At 48.2% G+C, this 21,657-nt stretch overlaps 1 protein-coding gene across 1 annotated transcript in view; it reads right to left on the bottom strand.

Moving 5' to 3' along the window:
• The window catches only part of DNAAF9 (dynein axonemal assembly factor 9), an 83,738-nt gene that overhangs the window by 42,100 nt on the left and 19,981 nt on the right, over positions 1 to 21,657 (bottom strand). The window contains exons 6-17 of the mRNA XM_081960448.1: positions 20,693 to 20,799; positions 16,743 to 16,820; positions 14,097 to 14,195; positions 13,005 to 13,060; positions 10,232 to 10,367; positions 9,173 to 9,254; positions 8,489 to 8,525; positions 7,406 to 7,493; positions 5,692 to 5,768; positions 4,099 to 4,143; positions 2,734 to 2,779; positions 1,047 to 1,158 (exon numbers count right to left, since the gene is read on the bottom strand). Coding sequence (XP_081816574.1) covers positions 1,047 to 1,158; positions 2,734 to 2,779; positions 4,099 to 4,143; positions 5,692 to 5,768; positions 7,406 to 7,493; positions 8,489 to 8,525; positions 9,173 to 9,254; positions 10,232 to 10,367; positions 13,005 to 13,060; positions 14,097 to 14,195; positions 16,743 to 16,820; positions 20,693 to 20,799 — 963 coding nt within the window. The remainder of the gene's footprint in view (positions 1 to 1,046; positions 1,159 to 2,733; positions 2,780 to 4,098; positions 4,144 to 5,691; positions 5,769 to 7,405; positions 7,494 to 8,488; positions 8,526 to 9,172; positions 9,255 to 10,231; positions 10,368 to 13,004; positions 13,061 to 14,096; positions 14,196 to 16,742; positions 16,821 to 20,692; positions 20,800 to 21,657) is intronic.

Here is a 21,657-nt window from a genome sequence, read left to right as displayed (position 1 = left end):
CATACAGTAAATCCAAAGCTACATTCTGCCTTCAGAAATGCATCTTTTCTGCAACTTGGAGAGGACTTTGCAATGTTTTTTTTTTTTACTTCCAATCAGTCCTGCCTTCCTGACTACAGGATTCTTTGGGCAGGTAGATTAGCAACAACAAAATAAATGTTAGCAGCTCGGGAGTGGAGCCGTCGTATGTTTCCCAGCCAAGCTTTGCAGGCCGTTTCATCCATTTGGCACGGGGCACTTTCTACCAAAGCGACCTTTGGAGCAGAGACCTGCAACTTGGGCAACTTTGTAAGACTTGGGGACTTCAGCTCCCAGAATTCCACAGCCACAGCCACGCCGGGGAATTCTGGGAGTTGAAGTCCACCAGTGGCTAAGGTTGGACAACTCTGATTTAGAAGATGGTCCAAATAAGTTATTTGTAAAAATAACAGAGGTGAGATATTCTGTAGGTTAGGTTAGGTAAGGTTAATTTAAAGTTAAGGTTAAGGTTAAGGTTAGGGTTGAGGCCAAGGCTAAGGCTAAGGCTAAGGTTAAATTAAGGTTAAGGTTTAGACTGAGTTAAGTAAAGTTAAGGTAAAGTTAAGTCTAAGGTTAAATTAAGGTTAATTTTACGGTTAAGGTTGAGTTAAGAAAGGTTAAAGTTAAGGTAAAGTTAAGGCTAAGGTTAAATTAAGGTAAAGTTAAGGCTAAGGTTAAATTAAGTTTAACATTATGGTTAAGGTTGAGTTGAGTTAAGAAAGGTTAAAGTTAAGGTTAAGGCTAAGGTTAAATTAAGGTTAAGGTTGAGCTAAATTTAAATTAAAATTAACGTTACGGTTAAGATTGATTTGAGTTAAGAAAGGATAATGTTAAGGTTAAGTTAAGGCTAAGGTTAAATTAAGGTTAAGGTTCAGCTAAGTTTAAATTTAAGTTAAGGTTAAGGTAAGTTAAGAAAAGTAAAAGTAGTAAGCTAAAGTAAAAGAAAACAAAGTAATTGCATGCGTGAGTGAAATCGCAGAGGTCTTCTCCCTCCCCGCCACCCAGAAGTTTCTTTCACCCCATAGAACCTTTTTCCTTGACAAGAATCTGGGAGGTCAGGAAGGACTCTGAGAAGACCACGGAGCCCAGGCAGCCTCTTCCGGCAAGCAGGTCAGGGATGTCGTACACAGCCATGGTCACCTGTAGCAAACCAGGGGGGAAAGTGTTATAAACCGGTGCAATTCTATATGTCTGTGGCTTTTATTTTGGATTTTCTTCCTTCTGCTAAGGGCTCTTTTTCATTGTGGTGAGCGACAGAGAGCCAACCAATGTGAGATGGGCAGCTATACAAATTGAACAAACGAATGAATAAATCTACTAGTGAAGGATGAGAAGTCAGGGTTATGAATTAAAACAGATGTATTGAAGAGTCGTGGTGGCACAGGGGTTAGAATGCAGTAAGGTAAAGGTTCCCCTCGCACATAGGTACTAGTCATTCCTGACTCTAGGGGGCGGTGCTCATCTCCGTTTCAAAGCCAAAGAGGCAGCGCTTTCCGAAGACGTCTCCGTGGTCATGTGGCCGGCATGACTCAACGCCGAAGGCGCACGGAAGGCTGTGACCTTCCCACCAAAGGTGGTTCCTATTTTTCTACTTGCATTTTTACGTGCTTTCAAACTGCTAGGTTGGCAGAAGCTGGGACAAGTCACGGGAGCTCACTCCGTTACGCGGCACTAGGGATTCAAACCAACAAACTGCTGACCTTCTGCTCGACAAGCTTAGCGACTGAGCCACCGCGCCCCTAGAATGCAGCACTGCAGGCTAATTGTGCTGACTGCCAACTGCCAGCAGTTCGATCCTGACTGGCTCAAGGTTGATTTGTCCTTCCGTCCTTCCGAGGTGGGTAAACTGAGGAGCCAGATTGTTGGGGGCAAGACGCTGACACCGTAAACCGCTTAGAGAGGGCTGTTAAAGCGGTATATAAATCTAAGTACTATTGCTATCAAATGTTTCTACCATTCCACAAAATGAAAACATAAGACACATAGGAAAATCTCTGTTGGTTTTTATATAGAGGTAATCCTCGACTTAATGACAACAATTGAACCCAAAATTTTCATTGCTCAGCTAAGCAAGGTAGTTAGTTGTTTGGTGAGCTTTGTCCCATTTTACGACCTTTCTTGCCACCGTTGCTAAGGGAATCACTGCAGCGGTTAAATCAGTAACACGCCTGCTAAGTTAATCCAGCTTCTTCCATTGTCCCAGGTTCTAATGCAAAATGTCCCCTCGGCTCGCTCAAATGTACCACATTTTTCGGAATATAAGACAGACCTCCCGCCCCCTCAAGAGAACGTGGAAATGTTGGTGCGTCTTACACACTGAATACAGCCATTTTTGGCCTCCTGAAGCCCTGCCCCCACCCGTTTTTTTGCAAAAACTGAGACGTTTTTGCCTTCCCCCAGCCGGCTTCTGCAGGCTTCAGCAAGGCTGGGGGAAGGCCAAAAACTCCCCTTCTTGTGAAAAAAACAGGCAAAGAACGGGGCATTTTTTGCAAAAATGGAGGTGTTTTTGTGAAAATGGCCCATTTTTTGCAAAAACAGGGGCGTTTTTGCTTTCCCCCTGCCCGGCTGAAGCCTGCAGAGTGCTCCCGGGGGCCGGGGGACAAAAACCTATTTTTCTTACTTATCTCTTTGAAATCTTGGTGCGTCTTATACACCGGTGTGTCTTATAGTCCGAAAAATACAGTAAACAATTATGCAGCATGCACAAAAACTCACCGTTTTAACCAAGTACAGGCTATCCTTGTTATCCACTGGAATAATTCTGTAGGGAGGAAAAAAACATTTTAAGGATGCTTTCATTGCAGTGTGTGGCAAAGTCTCAAACGTTTAATTCGATAGCATCAGTTGGGAAGAAATAAAAGGGGGAAAAAACCCTTCAGCATTGGAAAAGAGAATTATCTTTTTTTAAATTTCCTTATAGAGAATGAATTCTTATTGCCCCTCAAAGTCTCGTTTTGCATTAAGACGTGACAGTGAGTAGTTATATCGTGGCAAGAGCTGCTTTAGTGAAGTCTTCCTGCCAAATGGCAATCAAGTGACCCTGGGAAATTGCAACCGTCGTAAGTACAAGCCAGTTGTTCTAGCCCTGCCTTGGGCTGGCTGGGTGACTTTGGGCCAGTCACCAGGAGATGGGGAGTTCTAGTTCTGCATTAGACAAAAAGCCGGTTGGGTGACTGTGAGCCAGTCACCAGGAGATGGTGAGTTCTAGTCTTGCCTTGGGCACGAAAGCCATCTGGGCGACATTGGGCCAATCACCAGGAGATGGTGAGTTCTAGTCTTGCCTTGGACATGAAAGCCATCTGGGAGACATTGGGCCAATCACCAGGAGATGGTGAATTCTAGTCCTGCCTTAGGCATGAAAGCCGGTTGGGTGACTATGAGCCAGTCACCAGGAGATGGTGAGTTCTAGTCTTGCCTTGGGCACGAAAGCCATCTGGGCGACATTGGGCCAATCACCAGGAGATGGTGAATTCTAGTCCTGCCTTGGGTATGAAAGATGGCTGGGTGACTTTGGGCCAGTCACCAGGAGATGTTGAGTTCTAGTCTTGCCTTAGACACGACAGCCATCTGGGCGACATTGGACCAATCACCAGGAGATGGTGAATTCTAGTCCTGCCTTGGGTATGAAAGCCGGTTGGGTGACTTTGGGCCAGACACCAGGAGATGGGGAGTTCTAGTCTTGCCTTAGACACGACAGCCATCTGGGCGACATTGGGCCAATCACCAGGAGATGGTGAATTCTAGTCCTGCCTTGGGTATGAAAGCCGGTTGGGTGACTTTGGGCCAGACACCAGGAGATGTTGAGTTCTAGTCTTGCCTTAGACACGACAGCCATCTGGGTGACATTGGACCAATCACCAGGAGAGAGGGAGTTCTAGTCCCGCCTTAGGTACGAAAGGTATGCCAGTTCCTCTTTCTCAGCCCAAGCCACCTGACAGAGTTGTTGCCATGGGAAAAAGAGGAGGCAGGTGCCTTAGGGATGTTTAGATATATTTAAAAACAGTGGGATAAAAGAATCTAATCCTCATAACAGCAGCAAAGACAACCCACAGGCCCTCATGGGACGAGGAAAGGACTCACCTCCCCTGGTTGTTCACAGCTTGAATCCAGAAATCTGTCTTGGTGCTGTGCAAAAGAAGGATAATAATTATTATTATTTTTAAAAAAGAGGAAGATAAATTAAATGCTGAAGTTAACCAGATTCTCCGGTTACACTCAATGTCGGGTTGTACAGGAGGGACATACAAGTAGTCCTCAGTGTACGGCTACAATTGTGCCCAAAATTTGTGTCGCTAAGCCAAGCAGTTATTCGGTGACTTTTGCAACTTTTCTTGCCACAATTTTTAAAATGAGATCCCTGCAGTTCAGTTAGTCACGCGGCCGTTAAGCGAATCCGCCTTCCCCATTGACTCTGCTCGTCAGGTCGTAAAAGGGGACGGCGTGACCCCCGGGACACTGCAACCGTCATAAATAAATTGGTGCCAGTGGCCGAAGCGTTTAAATGTTGATCACGAGATCGTGGGGAAGGGCTGCAAAAATTGCGAGTGTGAAAAACAATCCTAAGCCGCTGTTTTCAGGGTCTTGGCAACGTCAAACGGCCGCTAAACAAACGGCCGTAAGCTGAGGACTCCCTGGAGTGTAGAGAATGCATATGTGGGTATGTGCGTAATTTTGTATTTTATTTATTTATTTTGTCAGGTTTACTTAGTAGTCTATTGGAGGGGTTGGCCCTTTGAGAGCTGCTTCTAACAAAATTTCATTTTAACGTTTGCCGAGTAGGGTGCATTCAAAATACCCTAAAATAAAGTTATTCTAAGTCTCTTAAAAACAAGAGGGAGTCGTTATCATGGTTTCAAAAATCAGCCCCACATGAAACAATCCGTTATGTCCATGTTGGCGAACCTTTTTGGCAAAACGGGAGCGTGCGTATGCGCAACGCTCCCCCCTCCCAGTTTTCCAGTTTCTGGTGCACATGCACACACAAAGACCAGCAGGCCGGTGCCACATGTGTGTGCTGGAAACCGGAAGAGCACCAGACCGGTGCGCATGTGCGTGGGAGAAAGCAGAAGAGCAGCTGCCCAGCATGCACATGCCACACTGGGCGACTGCTTTTCCGGTTTCCAGCACTCCCGTGAGCATGGAGACCAGCTGGCTGAGGAATGGGCAACAGTTCGCATGCCTGGAGAGATGGCTCTCGCGTGCCACTTCTGGTACCCGTGCCATAGGTTCGCCATCATGGTGTGATACGATCCCAGTTTGTACAAAAATGCTTAGAACAAGGGTGTCAAACCCGTGGCCCGCAGGCCGCACCCGGCCCACAAGGTGCTTGGATCTGGCCCACGGGCCGGCCCTGGAAACAGTGATGGGCCGGCCCGTGGTGCCTCTGCCAGCGAAAACAGAGCTCGGGAGGACCTAGCATGTCCTCCCTGAGCTCTGTTTTTGCTGGCGGAGGGTTACAGGAGGCTGTCGCGGATAAAAACGGAATCTGGGAGGACCACACGCTCCCCTCCCTGTGAGTTCTCCTTTCCGTCGCGGCGGGCTGCAAGGGGCCATCGCGGCTCAAAACAAAGCCTCGATGAGTGATGTTGAGCTGGCCACACCTGCCCTGGCCATGCCCCCCCCCAGCCCGGCCCCTGAGGTCAAACACAACCCTGATGCGGCCCTCAGACGTACCGTAGCGGAGTTTTAAAGCATGACAGTTCAAAGGCGTCAAGTGTATTGAAAAACACTTTCTCTGCTGCTTCTTTCGCCTGTGAAGAGAAAGGAATTGGGGGGGGGGAGAGTAAATCTGATCAATGCTATACTAAAAAAAATGCTTGAAGAATAGTACAGGTAATCCTCGACTAACAACCATTCATTTAGTGACCGTTTGTAGTCACAAAAATGCGACTCATGACCATTTTTCAAACTTACAACCACATCGCTGATAAAAGGGACGTGTGGCCACTTTTCACACTCGCAAACACTCGCAGCCTCATGTGTTCTAAAGTCGGACAGTTGGCGACTGACTCACGTTTATGACGGTGGGTGGCACTGTCTCTGGGATTGCGTGATTTCCCCCTCTGGTGACTGTTCTGACCGAGGCTTCCCAAGAGCCTAAAGCCAACTCCTCGTCCCGACAAAACCCCCTTTTATTAATTGACTGTGAATTCTGCTCATTCACATCCAGCAAAGTCTTTCGAGGGAGGATTTACAGTCACAGAGCTTATCTGGCTTGGAGAGCTGCCAGGCCGAGATCTGCAGAACGTGGCCAGGAGTCCTGGAGAGTCCCAAACCAATGAAGCAAATTGTCTCCTGCAAACTCCACTCCCCTTTCGCTCCTCTTTTATTTCCTCTGGGAGGGGCCATTCACTGTCCACCTGTGGCCTTCCTCCCAAGTCGACCCCTGTTCTTTAGCTCTTCCCTTCTCCTAGCAGATCTGCTCATGCGCACACTGGGAACAGGCTCCAGCTGTTCTTCTGCCTCACTGATGTCTGACTCTGAAGGCAGCTGATAACTGTCAGACGTCCCTGGCCCCCTCTCTGCCTCCGACACAGAGCCCTCGTCCGAGCCTTCCCCAGGCTCCAGGACTGGCCCATCTTCCTCCCCAACCTCCTCACTGTCCGAATCTGCTGCCAGCTCTGCTGGCCACTGGCGGGCCACAACAATGACCTTCTGACGAGCAAAGTCAGTGGGGTCTGATCCGCTTAATGACGGTGTGACTGACTTAAGAACGGCAGGGATTTACATAACCATTGTGAAGAGAAAGGTCGCAAAATGGGGCAAAGCTTCCTGAACAATTGTCTTTGCTTAGCAAGAGAAATCTGGGACTCAATTGTGGTCGTAAGTCGAGGACTAACTGTACACGCCGAAGAGAGAATAGGCCAAGGTGTGGCCATGGTTAGCCAGACAGTGTAAGGCTGAATGAGGGAGATCTTGGCCTCGGTGAATAAATAAGTTAGCTCCAGAAGTCATTATCATTTCTTATTCACAAGCATATCAGATAGAGGGATGAAGGAGTTGTATAATTCAGGTAGTCCTCGACTTACGACCATGTTTGGGACAAGAATTTTTTTTGTGAAGCTAGATGGTTGTTAAGCGAATCAGGCCTGGTTTTACCCTCTTTTTTTTGCCCCGATTGTTAAGCGAATTAGTGCCGTCACTAAGTGAATCATGCAGTTGTCTATGGAAGGTCGCAAAAGGGGACCATGTGACCCAGAGGGGCACTGCATTGGTCATAATTGTGAGCTAATTGCCAAGCATGCGAGTTTGGAATCCCACGACCATGGGAACGCTGAAAGGGTCGTAAGTGTGAAAAATGGGTCATCGGTCACTTTTTACAGGGGCCCCTGTAACTTCAAACGGTCGCTAAGTGAGTGGTTCTTAAGTTGAGGAAAGACATACGTACCTTTGTAACGTGCGGCGCTTTTGAGAAGGTGTCTATACCAGCCAGGACAGCTTCCACCACGGCAAAATAGATCTGAGCTAAGAGTTCACTTGAAAAGAAAACAAGAAACGCCATACGAATTAAGGAAGGGGAAGAGTTTTAAATTCACACAATCCAAAGTTCTTTTACGGAACAGAGTCACACAATGATAGGTTTTTTTAAAAAAAAGAAAAGTCCCTGAAGGAAGAAGGAAGAAGGCTTGTCGTTTATGGATTTCAAGATTAGAACAGGGAAGAGAGGTAAAATAAAGATAAAATATAAATAGAATTATAACTGCGGTCAAAGGTCTGGAAACCTTCCCTTCCCCCTTTGCCTTCTCTTCCTTTTTCCTTTCTTTCTTTCCTTCCTTTTCCCTTCCCTTCCTTTCCTTTTTCCTTTCTTTTCCTTTTCCTCTGTTTTCCCTTCCCCTCCCCCTTTCTTTTCCATTCCTTTCCTTTTTCCTTTTATTTCCCTTTCCCTTCCCTTTCCTTTCCCTTCCTTTCTCTTTCCCTTCCCTTTCCTTTCCCTTCCTTTCTCTTTCCCTTCCCTTCCCCCCTTCCTTTTCCTTTCCTTTTCCATTCCTTTCCTTTTTTCCTTTCTTTCCCTTCTCCTTTTCCCTTCCCTTCTCTTCCCCTCCCTTCCCCTCCCATCCTATCCTACCCCATCCTTTCCCCCTTGTTACTATTTCTATCTTCTTTCTTATTCACCATTCTTTATTTTCTTCATTTATTTTCTAATATTGGTAATTCTTTTATCTTGTTAAAAATTCTTCATTCAAAATTATATTTAAAAAAAAGACCCTGAACACAAAGGAAACCTTAGTAACTAGGTGCCATTAGTAATATTTAAAAAAAGCAAAGAAGCTGACACAAATCAACAAGCTATCTTAGAAGATCCCTGATTTTTAGATGCAAATCAAAGCCTCTGGAGTGGGAAATAAAAAAAAGCATTCAAACTGCAATTGTGTAGAGTGTACAACCACAACTGACACGAGTTGTTCTGCTCAGCCAAGAGGTGCTTTAGAAAGGACCATGGAATCAGAAAAGTATATTTTAAAAAACTTACACTTCTTCTGTTTTCTTTTCCAATCCATCGCCATTCCCTTTTTACACAAATAAGAGAAATACGGTTATTGCTCTCTCTCTGCCACGGCAAAACGCATCCTCCACCCTTCAATTATTATTTTGCATTATTATCTTTTCTATTTCAAGCTATTTAGCTCTCATCAGCTAGCCATACCCTCACTGGGATTCGAACTTGGGCTGTTTTTACATATTAGGCAGTTATGTTAACCTCTAAGCCACAAGCTCTCCTCCCTTATCAGCTGAGCCAGGGGAATGATGAAATGTTTTTTTCTTTCATCAAGGCACCTGGTATGCCCAAATATGGGAGGGAGCATACTGCATGTATACTGTATGTATATATGTTCCAGCATAACTCTGGAGCGCCTCGAGCAATTTCAACCAAACTTGGAACACAGATGACTTATCTTCTGGAAACAAATACTGGGCGGGGGGGGCACCCCTGGGGTGTGGGTGTCTGTGGGTGGGTGTTCCAGCATAACTCTGGAACGCCTGGCCCGTTAAGGAGAACGAGTGGGGCGTCCTAGAGGAAGTTGCTGTCATCACTCCTGGGTTGCATTCTGCCTGACAGTCCTGTGACATGGTGAGCATTTCTTGAGGCCTGCCTAGTGTGGGGAGCCTCAGAAAGCAGGCAGGGGAGAAATCCTGGCTCAGCGGCTGGACTTACCCAGGTAAGGAGTGTGAGTGGCGCCAAAGAAATAGGTCCTGGAACAAGCCAGGGGTCCCTTGGGAGAGACACATTGGACCACCTGTGGTTGGGAAGCACAAAATGGACAGTCAGTTAGGGCCTCCACATCCGTCCATCCATCCATATCCATCTATCTATCCATCCATCCATCCATCCATCCATCCATCCATCCATCCATCCATCCATCCATCTACCATGTTTCCCTGAAAATAAGTCAGGGTCTTATTTTCTTTTGACCCTCAAAATAAGTGCTTGGCTTTATTTTTGGGGAGGTCTTATCATTTTTGAGGCGCAGGAGGCGGCGAGCGTGGTCACCTCATGGCTGCTGCTGTGTTGCAATATTATAGGGGAGAGCTTATTTCAGAGCATGTGCTCAAAAGCCCAATTGGACGTATTATCTGGGGAGGTATTATTTTCAGGGAAATAGGGTATCCATCTATCTACCTACCTACCTACCTACCTACCTACCTACCTACCTACCTATCTATCTATCTATCTATCATCTATCTAACTAACTATCCATCTCACTATCTATCCATTTACAGTATCCATCTATCCCTCTATCCATCTGTCTGTCTGTCTGTCTCTCTGTCTGTCCATCCATCCATCCATCCATCCATCCCTCTATCTATCCCTATCTAAAGTATCTATCCATCCATCTATCCATCCATCTCTCTACCCATCTGTCTATCCATCCATCCATCCATCCATCCATCCATCCATCCATATATCCCTCTATTCATCCCTCTATCCTTCTCTCTATCTATCCATCTATCCATCTACAGTATTTATCCATCCATCTATCTATTTTCCACAATTATTATTTTTACAAAGAACACAAGCTGGTAAACTGATTTAACACATCCTCCTGCTCCTATTTTCTCCATGCCGGAATAATTCCTGTTCCTCTATTTCCAAAGCTTCGCAGCTTGAAGACGAGTGAACTTAAACTCCCAGAATCCCCCGGGCAGCAAGGCGCAATGCCTCGGCCACAGGGCTCCACCAACTGCTTCTGGAAATGCCAGGCCAGGGGCTTACCATGTGTTTGGCGATGCTGCCAGCCAGGCCCGTGTTACGAAGCAGGTGCCCTTCCGAGGGGAAGCTGAAATTGCCCGAATTCAGGTTTTCTCTGGATGAGTGGGTGCCAAAGAGCGCAAACGGCTGTCTGCTGGGGCTGATCAGACACACAAAGAGCAAATGACACACATCCCTTCTATTGGAAGCCAAAGCGCTAAGAAAAAGGCCACGTGTCAAAACGGGGAAAGAAAAAGAGATGTAAAAGCGCAATGCCGCAGCAGGAGAAATTGGGAGGAATTGGAAAACACCTTTTGCCAAGTAGCAATTTTTTTTAAAAATATTTAATTAAAAGTCCCACATTTTCTTGGGTTGCTGCTTATGTCAACAGAAGCACGGAGGGGATGGAGGCGGAAGGACCAGGATGGTGAAGCTATGGCATGCAAGCTGCGATCACCTGATGCTCTTCTGCGTTCCAGTGTGGAAGCGCCAGAAACTGGAAGAGCAGCGGCCCGGTGTGCATGCATGCCGGCCACTTGGTCTTCCGGTTTCTGGCACAGATGTGTGCGCGAAGGCCAGCTGGCCAGTGTGCATGTGCACACCAGAAATTGGAGGATCATCTTCCCCGCGCACCCATGTGTACCGTCCGACTGCGCTTTCGGTTTCCAACATACACATGCACAGCAGCCAGCTGGTCTTCGTGCGCATATGCGCACCAGAAACCCAAAAAACCAGGTGGCTGGTGCACATGCGCGCACCAGAAAGCAGAAGAGCATCTTCCCGGCATGCACATGCGCACCAGGCGGCGGCTGTTCCAGTTTCTGGCACACATGCGCGCGCATTCTTTTCTCTCTTTTTTTTGCCAACGCTGCGATAGGAGAACTGAACTGCTTCTCCATCGCTCCATCCCCTCTGCGTTTCTGTTGAAATCAGCAGCAACCCAAGAAAATGTGGGACTTTAAGTAAAAAAATTACTGCTATACTTCCACGGACAGGATCTGCAAGCCTTGAAAAAGTTGCAGCGGCTTTAATGATCTTAAGAGACACGGCTGCTTTAATGATCAGCAAAACCAAACTTTGCCGGCTGCTGTACAGGTCGTCCTCGACTTACGACCACAACTGAGCCCAACATTTCTGTTAGTGAAGTGAGTTTTGCCCCATTGTACGACCTTTCTTGCCACGGTTGTTAAGTGAATCGCCGCAGACGATAAGCAACCCGGTTGTTAAAGAGAACCTGGCATCCCCATGGGGTTTGCTTCTCGGAAGGTCGCAAAGGGGATCACGTGACAACCCCCCTTGGGACACTGCAACCGTCATAAATGTGAGTCAGTTGCCAAGAGTCTGAATTTTTATTGCCAGATCGCGGAGAAGCTGCAGTGGGTCGTAAGTGTGCAAAACGGTCATAAGTCACTTTGTGAAAAAAGTTTAGTGACTTCGAACAGTCACTGAGTGAACTGTTGCAAGGCGAGGACGATCCGTATTATGAGGTAATTATTCGAAGTGGCAGGAAACAAACGCAAGCATGTTTATCACAGAGCAACAATATTCAGCGGTTTTTCTCAGGAAACAGAAATTCTGATTTAAACGGGGGGGGGGGGGGGAGATTCAGCCGGTTCTGGAGAACCTGATGCTCATTTTACATTTGGTTTGCCAAAGTGGTGGTTGCAAGGACTGGTTGGCCCCGCCCACCCCACTCCGCCCCTCCCAGGAGTCTCCGCGTGGCCCGTTTTGGATGCCAGGTAAGTGCAGGGCCCGTGCGGAGGCTCTGGGAGGGCAAAAAACGGGCCTCCTGGAAGTTCCGGAAGTCCAGAAACAGGCTCGTTTCAGCCTGGAGCCTGGGGGAGGCGATTTTTGTCCTCCCGGAGACTCAAAGAAGGCCTCCAGAGCCTGGGGAGGGAGAAAATGCCCCCCATACATGGTGCAGGAAGCCAAATAGGCCACGCCCACCATGGCCACGCCCACCCCAGAAACTGGGCAGAGAACTGATTGCTACAGTGGTGGGTTCCGGATCCCGGTGCAACCGGTATGGTGCAACGGGGCCGTCCGTCCACCAAATGCACACGAGCAGCACACGCATGTGTACTTACCGCCTGCGACGGTCCAGCTGCTCGGTGGAGCGTCGAGCAGGCGCCATACGCTCCATGCAGGAGCATGTAAGTCCCGATCAGCTCAAATACAGGTAAGGAGGGCGGGCGGGCCCTCCGTAGCACTGTACTGGAACGGTACCTGGTGCTCCCAGCAGGCACCAGTACGCCCGTACCAAAGCGTACCGGTCTTGCCCCACCACTGGGTTGCTAAACTTTTTCAATCCCACCCTGGGATTTAAGAAGAGAAAATCTCAACCCAGGTTTAATTCCCCCCCCCCCCGAGCCTTCCCATAAAAAGGATTGGCTAAGAAGTGACATAAAGACCCCCCCTTTTTTGGGGGGGGTACCACAAAGCTCCTAAAAAGCTGCAATCAGACAAAATAATAGTCGATCTCCCGTCCTGCTGTACATCAATTTCCAAGGTTATTATCTGGATTGCAATTTCGAAACGTTGCTGGATAAGAAGGCAGAAGTTATAACCTTGAGGATACACAATGAGACTTTGGAAGGATTGCCATACATCTTACATTTTATGGTGTTTTTCTTTCAGCTATTTGATGGAAGAAAATGGTTTTCAAAGAGTCAAGGTGCAAAGATCTCCTCTATAGCTCTTTTTAAAATTATTATTATTAGAGGGCAAAACTAGAAACTATATTTGTGTGTTGATATCACTTGCTGCAGGGCAAGGAAGTTATGGAAAGAAAGGATACCTGTTATCTGTTATATGGCTTGAAATCAATCCGTGGCTGAAGTAACTTCGGAATGGCTGCAGAGGGGGGGGGAAAAACATTAATTATCATTAAAATAAGGGAAAGGTTAAGGTTCCCTTCGTTCCCGACTCTAGGGGGATGGTGCTCATCCCCGTTTCAAAGCCGAAGAGCCAGTGCTGTCTGAAGATGTCTCCGTGGTTATGTGGCCGGCATGACTAAATACTGAAGGCGCACGTAACGCTGTTCCCTTCCCACCAAAGGTGGTTCCTATTTTTCTACTTGCATTTTTACATGCTTTCGAACTGCTAAGTTGGCAGAATCTGGGACAAGTAACGGGAGCTCACTCTGTTACGCGGTGCTAGGGATTCTAACCACCGAACCACCAACCTTTCTGATCTACAAGCTGAGCCACCGAGTCTCCCTATCATTTAAATAAACAGGTTAAATAATCTCTATGCTGCCATCAAAAACATCTTGCTAAAGATGGGTGAATATAGTGCTGCTCTATAAACTATTACAGATTACGGACATACAGGTATAGTCCTCGAGTTACAACGGTTCATTCAGTGACTGTTCGAAGTAACTTTTTAAAGTAACTTTAAAAAGCGACTTGTGCCATTTTTTGAGACTTAGGACCACTGCAGCGTCCTTATGGGAGCAAAATCGGGACGCTTGGTTCGTATTTATGATGGTTGCAGTGCCCTTTTTTGCGACGTTCTGACAAGCAAAGTCAACGGGGACGTCAGATTCGCTTAACAACGGAGTTAGTAACTTAACAGCTGCAGGGATTCATTTAGCTATGCTGGCTGGGGAATTCTGGGAGTTGAAGTCCACAAGTCTTAAAGTTCCCAAGTTTGGACACCCCTGTTCTACAGCCAACGGAGCCACTCTCCCGCTCTCTGTCAGCTGTTCGTCTTCCGTCTCAGAGTCAGACTCCGAAGTGAGCATGACAAACGGTCATAAAACGCTTTTTTTTTAGTACTGTTGTAAGTTTGAACAGTCATGAAATGAACGGTTGCAAGGCGAGGACTACCAGTCACCAGATATGTAAAATTTGAATTTTTTCCTATCCCTCTGAAATTCGGCCCCTACCTCTCCAGTCTGAGATTCTGAGAGCTCCAGCATGAAAGGAATTTCAGTGTCAAAATTGGCAAAGAGGTTGGCCCACTGATGTTCAAAAGTCATCAATTCCTGGAAGGGAAAAGAAAAGAGGCGTTAACTCTGCAAGCCAACGCTATTAACCCCTGCCCTTTCAAAAGAGAAAAGAGGTCAAATATGTCCATTTACAGAGCTGGAAAGAGCGGGGATAACCCGTTCAAAACGTTTTGCACCAAGAGGGCTTTTTTTTTATAACAACAACAACAACAGGCTTCTTGTCAAGCAACTCGAGGTTAAACACAACAACAATTAGTGAAAATCAAATTAATTGCATCAACTTATCCTTTTGGAAGTAGCAGCTGCTGGAAACAGATTCCACTAAGCAGAGAAGGAGGAATAAAACATCCAAAGAGACGGGAGGGGACGGGGGACGGGATATAAATAAATTATTTATATCCCATCTATTATTATTTTTAGAAATAGTTCAAGGCGGCAAACACATGCCGTACTCCTTCTCCTCCTGTTTTTCCCACAACAAGAACAACAACCCTGTGAGGTGGGCTGGACTGGGCTGGGCTAAGAGAGAGAGGAACTGGCCCAAAGTCACCCAGCTGGCTTTCATGCCTAAGGCAGCACTAGAACTCACCATCTCCTGGTGATTGGCCTAAAGTCACCTAGCTATTTTTCATGTCTAAAGCACACTAGAACTCACCATCTCCTAGTTTTTAGCCTGATCGCTTAACCACTGGATCAAACTGCCCTTGACCCCTGAAGACCAAGGCTTTACCAAGGTCATGGACAGGAATGGGAAAAGATTGGGCAACGTTCCTCCAGCCTGTTCCGACCGAGGCTTCCCAAAAGCACGAAGGCAACTCCTCGTTCCAATAAAACCCCTTTTATTTAGTTTCAAGGGAATTCCTCTCCAGCAAACTCCCGGCCAACCTTCTTTCATGAGATTTCACCAACTGCAGACCTTTATCAGGCTTGGAGGGCTGCCAGGCCGATATCTTCCAAACGCCAATGCTGTAGCAGGCAATACTAGGCAAGAAATCAGGAAAAGATCTTCACCTGAATTAATGGAACTCATTGCCTCCTGCAAACTCCCCTCCCCTTTCGCTCCTCTTTTATTTATAAGAGCCTGAAGCCAACTCCTCGTCCTGACAAAAACCCCTTTTATTAATTGACTGTGAATTCTGCTCATTCACATCCACCAACGTCTTTTGAGGGAGGATTTACAGTCACAGACCTTGTCCGGCTTGGAGAGCTGCCAGGCCGATCTCTGCAAAACTTGGCAATCTTGAGGAGTAATGAACCAATTAAGCGAACTATTGTCTCCTGCAAACTCCACTCCCCTTTCGCTCCTCTTTTATTCCCTCTGGGAGGGGCCATTCACCATCCACCTGTGGCTTTGCTCCCGAGTCGGCCCTTGTTCCTTAGCTGTTCCCTTCTCCTGGCAGCTCTGCCCATGCGCACATTGGGAATAGGCTCCAGCTGTTCTTCTGCCTTACTGATGTCCAACTCCGATGGCAGCTGATAACTGGCATATGGCCCTGGCCCCCTCTCTGCCTCCAACACAAGAGCCCTCATCAGAGGCTTCCCCAGACTCCAAGACTGGCCCATGTCCCTCCCCAACCTCCTCACTCTCCGAATCTGCTGCCAGTTCCTCTGGCCACTGGCGAGTCACAACATAGCCTTGCCCTGCCCACCTGAAAAGAATCCCTCTGGATCCCTCTAGATTTAATTTCAGTTCAGGAAGAGCTGGTTTGTTTCGGTTTGAGAAACAGACCTGTGTCCCTAAGACAGGTCCACAATCTTGCCTATACAATTGATCACTTCATATGCCATTTGCCCTCCCTCTTTTTGGAGAGGTTCTGCTAACAGACCCCAACGCACCAAAGGATGCTTCCGAGCAGAAATATCTACACGGTCTATTTTTAAAATGACAAACCGCTGGCTGAAAAAAGGCAGTTGTCTCAACAATTCAAGCGGTGGCCACTAGATGTCAGCAGAGGCCCAGTTTTTGACTCTTCCCATTTTCTCGAAGAAAACCTTCCACAATATTAAAAGTTAAGAATGAAAAGCTTAAAAACAGCCTCCTGGACTCACACCTGGGCCCATAGCAAACCCAAAACCCAAAATGAAAGAAGCCACAACATGGCATGTAACGGACATCATCATCATCTCCATTTAACAATCCCATAATCCCTTGCGGCGTGGAGTCTGGGCAACTGAATGGAGTTAGCAGAGAGTTTTACTGGCTGGATGCCCTTCCCTGTCGCCAGTGTGGAGTTTTGTTCAGCAGATATATATTCTCAGTGTGCCCAGAGAGAGAAATATCTGCCTCTACTTAGGATTGAACTCAGGGCCTCCTGATTGTGAGGTGAGAGCTCCACCTCTAGGCCACCGCACCACTCCAACAAGCCATGGACATGCCCCAAACATTCTCAAATGCAGCTGGACATGAACGTACGAGTGACCCGCTCTCCGGGCTTCCCAAACAGGGTCCATCTTGGAAGCCATTTTGGAATGGGGAACCATCTCTCTACAGCTTTTCCTCCTCAATCAGCCCACGGAACCACTCAGTGGATCCAAGTTTTTTTTTAAAAAAGTGACCCGCCAGAAAACGACTCTGGACATTACCTCATCCAGTAAGCTCTCCAAAGAAATGGGATCCACTTTGCTGTAGGCCTTCCAGAGATCCAGACTGACGTCCATCAGCTGCAAAGGGAAAGATCGAGTCAGAGGCGGCCTAGAGCAATGGTGGCAAACCTTTTTCGCACTCAGGTGCCAAAAGCACGTGCACCACCCTCATAACTTAATCCTCTTCTGAGCCGTGCCCCCTGCACGTGTGTGCGTGACCCCCTTGTTGCCTCACACATGTGCGTACGGCTTTCTAGGAGCCTGTGGAGGGCGAAAAACAGCCAGCACGCAAACCAGAAGTTCAGGAACGGACTTCAGGGTTTCCCTGAAGCCTCCGGAGGGCAAAAAACGGTCGGAAATCAAGGTCAAAAATCAGCTGCTGCGCTGGAGCTGACAGGGCAATGCCTCATGTGCCCTCAGAAATGGCTCTGTGTGCCCCCTGTGGCATGTACGCCATAGGTTTGCCATCACCGCCCTAGGGGCATTTGGGGGTGGGGGGTGAGGGTGGGCAGGGGTCAGTCTAGGCAGGGATGGCAAATGGGATTCTTTGAGGAAGGGATTCCCATGAACGGAGCGGTCAGATGCTCTGGCAGTCTAAACAAGAGGACACCATAAGCAGAAATACACATTAGGGAACACGCAACAGAATGACAGAATCATGGGGGTGGAAGGGACCTCGGAGGTCTTCTAGTCCAACCCCCCCCCCCAAGCAGCAAACCCTATACGAGTGATGGCTAACATTTTTGTTGTTGTGTGCCGAAAGCGCATGTGTGCGTGCGCGACAGCTCTCGTGCGCGCCCACACCCATAATGCAATGCGTGCACAACCCCCTCCCCACACGCCCTGACCCCCACACGCTCTGCCACAGCCTGCACAAGCACCCCCCCTGCACCCCATTTTGGCTTCTAGATTGGTGCAGGCGGCCTTCCAGACCCCACCCAGCTCCACCGCGCCCCCCGCACGCCTCCCGCCGGCCCAGCTGGTCTTTGGGTCTCTGCCATACATGTGCAGGGCACATGTGGGGAACACGTATGTAGGGGGGAAGGGCACATGCGCAGGAGGTGTTCACATTGCTTTTTGGGGGGGCCGTCCCCCCACGCCCCGTTTTGGTCCTGGAATGCCTCCTGCACTAACCTGGAAGCCAAATCAGGACACGGGGGCTGTGCGGGAGGCCCCACAATGCAATGCAAGCACCCCTGCACATGCGTCTCCCCCCCCATGTGTGCATGCACACGTCCCCCGCATGTGCCTCCCAACCCAAAGGCTGGGTGGCTGGCGGGAGCCACACACATATACGCAACGGAGCTGGATTGGACCAACGGCTGGTGTGCCCGAAGAGGGACCTTGGAGGTCTTCTAGTCCAACCCCCCACCCAAGCAGCAAACCCTACACCATTTGAAACAAATGTCCAGTCATGGGGCACCCACAGCCTCTGGAGGCCAGCCGTGCCAGGGATTGTAATTGCTCTCCACGTCACAACTGGACACAACCAGAAGAACCGTTTGCAGCTGTGAGGGCCTGAACGAGGGGGCTTCTGTCTAGCTTTCATTCCCTCCACCCCCCCAAGGCATTTCAGCCACGGCTGCTAACAAGCAGGCTATTATAGCTGGGGAACGGTACCCGTGGGCACAGGGCACCATTGTTTTGCCAGAAGGGCCATTGCCCCACCCCCTCCCCCAGCTGGGCAGGCCACTCAAAGACCCCCCCACCCCACGGCTGTTCCAGCTAGAAAGAAAGGATCCCATGGGACTGAAACGATCCTATATACCGTGTGTCCCCGAAAATAAGACAGGGTCTTATTTTCTTTTGACCCCCGAAATAGGCACTTGGCCTTATTTCCGGGGAGCCCTTATTATTTTTGAGGCGCAGGAGGCGGCCAGCGTGGTCACCTCATGCTTCCTTTTTCAAGAAGCACCTGGAGTTTCTGGTTTTTCTTTGAAGATGTTTCGCTTCTCATCCAAGAAGCTTCTTCAGCTCTGACTGACTAGATAAATCCTTCCATTCCCCACCATCCAGTCAGAGCTGAAGAAGCTTCTTGGATGAGAAGCGAAACATCTTCAAGGTTTGGTTTGGTTTAGCTTAGCTTAGTTTAGCTTATAGTTTACTTTAATTTACTTTAGTTTATCTTAGTTTAGTTTACCATGTTTTCCTGAAAGTAAGACAGGGTCTTAATTTCTTTTGACCCCCGAAATAAGCGCTTGGCCTTATTTTCGGGGAGCCCTTGTTATTTTTGAGGTGCAGGAGGCGTCGAGCGTGGTCACCTCACGGCTGCTGCTGTGTTGCAATATTTTCGGGATGGGCTCATTTTCAGGGGAGGGCTTACTTTAGCGCGCTTAAAAGCCTGATTGGGCTTATTATCCAGGGAAGTCTTATTTTTTTGGGGGGGGGGGAGGGTAGAAGATGTCTGATCTGGAAGCCATCTTTTACATTTGGGCATGCCACATTTTCTACTGTGGGAAACTGGGAGGGGGGGTGATATGGAGCATGCGTGAGATATAGTCAAAATAACGTTCCTTTCTCGGAGAGTCAAGGACACCTTGCCCTGCAGCTGCGATGGTGTTACTGGGAGGCATCTCCAGTTTTGGATGGTGCCTGATTAGACCATGTGAAGGACAGGTGGGTGCTGGGCAGGGACCTGGACCTTCTTTTGGGTGGGGAAAACCGGGAAGCTTTCAGATTCGGGTTTCCCCAGATGTGCCAACACAACATCTCTAATAAAGTGGAACTTTGAGGAAACTCAACCCTTGGAGTCTTCTTTCATTGGGAACGTAAGAATCTCTTGGTGTCATTTAGAAAAAAAAAAGAGATATCCCAATTCTTGTGCCAGGCAGCCCTCTTGCTGCAAGAAACCCCCAAAGAGGATGGAGGCGGGGAGGATGGCTCTTGGCCCAAGAGGGGGCTACCTCGGGTACCTGCTTCCATGGACCCTTCGCGGGGATGAGCGTTGCGAGACCCTCATGTGACCACCGACAAAGCGACCACAGAGTTGCCATTTTGATTCACACACACACACACACACACACACAACACACAGCGGATGTGTCAGGCCTGCAGTCATATTCCTTCTAGGATCTTTGGCCTGCCACACTCTCTGTTATTTTACTATGCTTTTTCATTAGTGGGGAATTGGGAGGGGGAATAGGATAAGGAGTAGAATGTTATGTAGCCAAAACAAAATTCCTTTCTAGAAGCCCAAGGTCATCTTTTGTCTCTGCACATCTGAGCCTGACCGGAACTGGATGGGTGGCACTGCCAGCGTGGCAGTGGGAGATTGGACCATGGGATGGACTTGTGGGTATGGGGGCAAGATCATGAACTTTCAACTGGGTGGAGAAAACCGGGAAAATTTCAGATTCGGGTTTTCCACAGATGTGCCAACGTGTCTCTCTTCATCAATTGGAACTTAGAGCAATGCTTTGCCTTGGACCAAATATCATCCCAAATTAAATCAAATTTGGGATGATATTTGGAACGCGGACAGGATGCTCACAAGGTGAAAGCTTTTACAACGCAAAGGGCTTTCGTTGGGGTGCTGGAAAAGCGGAGTGCCTGATTCTCACCCCATCCCTCTGACCGGCTTCCCGGAAGCACCCTGGGTGGGAAAGGGTAGACATAACCAGGGGTGGGATCCCACCAGTTTAACAACCGGTTCGTTGATTGCGTGCCTCCCTCGTGCGTGCCCACTCTGGGCGCACCTGCTTCGGACGCCTGATGCACATGTAGAGTTTTTAAAAAACGTACCTTCCATGTTGCTTCTGGGGAGTAACACAGCTGAGGCGCAGCAATCTGCTTGGCCGCGCGAATCAGCTGAGAGGATATAGGTACGTAAAGCAGCGCAGGAGCAGGCAAGCGGGTCCCCTCGGTAGTCTGAGCTACCAGTTTTCCCGTAGCGGTCAGAACCGGCTGAATCCCACCCCTGGTCGTAACCGAGCCGTCCCTTCCGTTCTTACCTCGTATTTCATGGTGAAGAAGCCATCCCCGCCGATGCCCTCCAGGGCGAAGGCTTGCACGATGGGCCATTTCTCCACCACAAACATGTCAAAGATCTGCAGGTGGCCTGCAAGACACCAAGCGCCATTTTTGTAAAAGAATTTTTGCAACCGTTTCCTCCGCTTACACCCATTCGTTCAGGGACAGATCGAAGTTAAAAGGGATCGGATGGATCTCGGCGGACTGGGACCCTGGGCCCTATCTAACCAAATGAAATTCAACGTAGAGAAAAGTCAAGTCCTACACTTAGGCAAGAAAAACCAAAAGGACACATATAAACTGGGTGAAACCGGGCTTAATAGCAGGGACTGTGAGGGGGACCTTGGAGTCTTACTAGACAACCAATGAAATATGAGCCAAAAGTGTGCGGCAGCAGCCAAAAAAGCCAATGCAATCCTAAGTTGCATTAATAGAGGGAGAGAATCGAGATCAAGTGAACACCACATTCACGTGTCTTTACAGGTAATCCTCAACTTACAACCGTTCATTTAATGACTGTTCAAACTTACAACGGCATTGAAAAAAGTGACATATGACCATTTTTCACACTTACAACCGTTGTAGCGTTCCCCCCCCCCCCGTCACATGATCAAAATTCAGATGCTTGGCAACCGGTTCATTTTTATGACCGTTGCCCTCTCCTGGGGTCATGTGAACTGCTTCTGCGACCTCCTTGTCAGAAGCCAATGGGGAAACCAGGTTCACTTAACAGCCGTGGGACTAACTTAACAAATGCAATGTTTCACTTAGCAACAGTGGCAAGAGAAGTCGTAAAACGGGGCAAAACTCACTTAAGAAATGTTTTACTTAGCAGCATACATTTACGGTCGTAACTGAAGGACTACTGTACACTGTAGAGTTACTCAGAAACCTACCAAGTTCTGCTTTCTTGTTTTAAATGTTCATTAAAAAGATAAATAAACAT

Source organism: Natrix helvetica, assembly GCF_964273705.1.
Source record: "Natrix helvetica genome assembly, chromosome: 7".
Taxonomy (NCBI): domain Eukaryota; kingdom Metazoa; phylum Chordata; class Lepidosauria; order Squamata; family Natricidae; genus Natrix; species Natrix helvetica.
The sequence above is the reverse complement of the archived record's forward strand: the minus strand, read 5'-3'. Positions and strand labels throughout refer to the sequence as shown.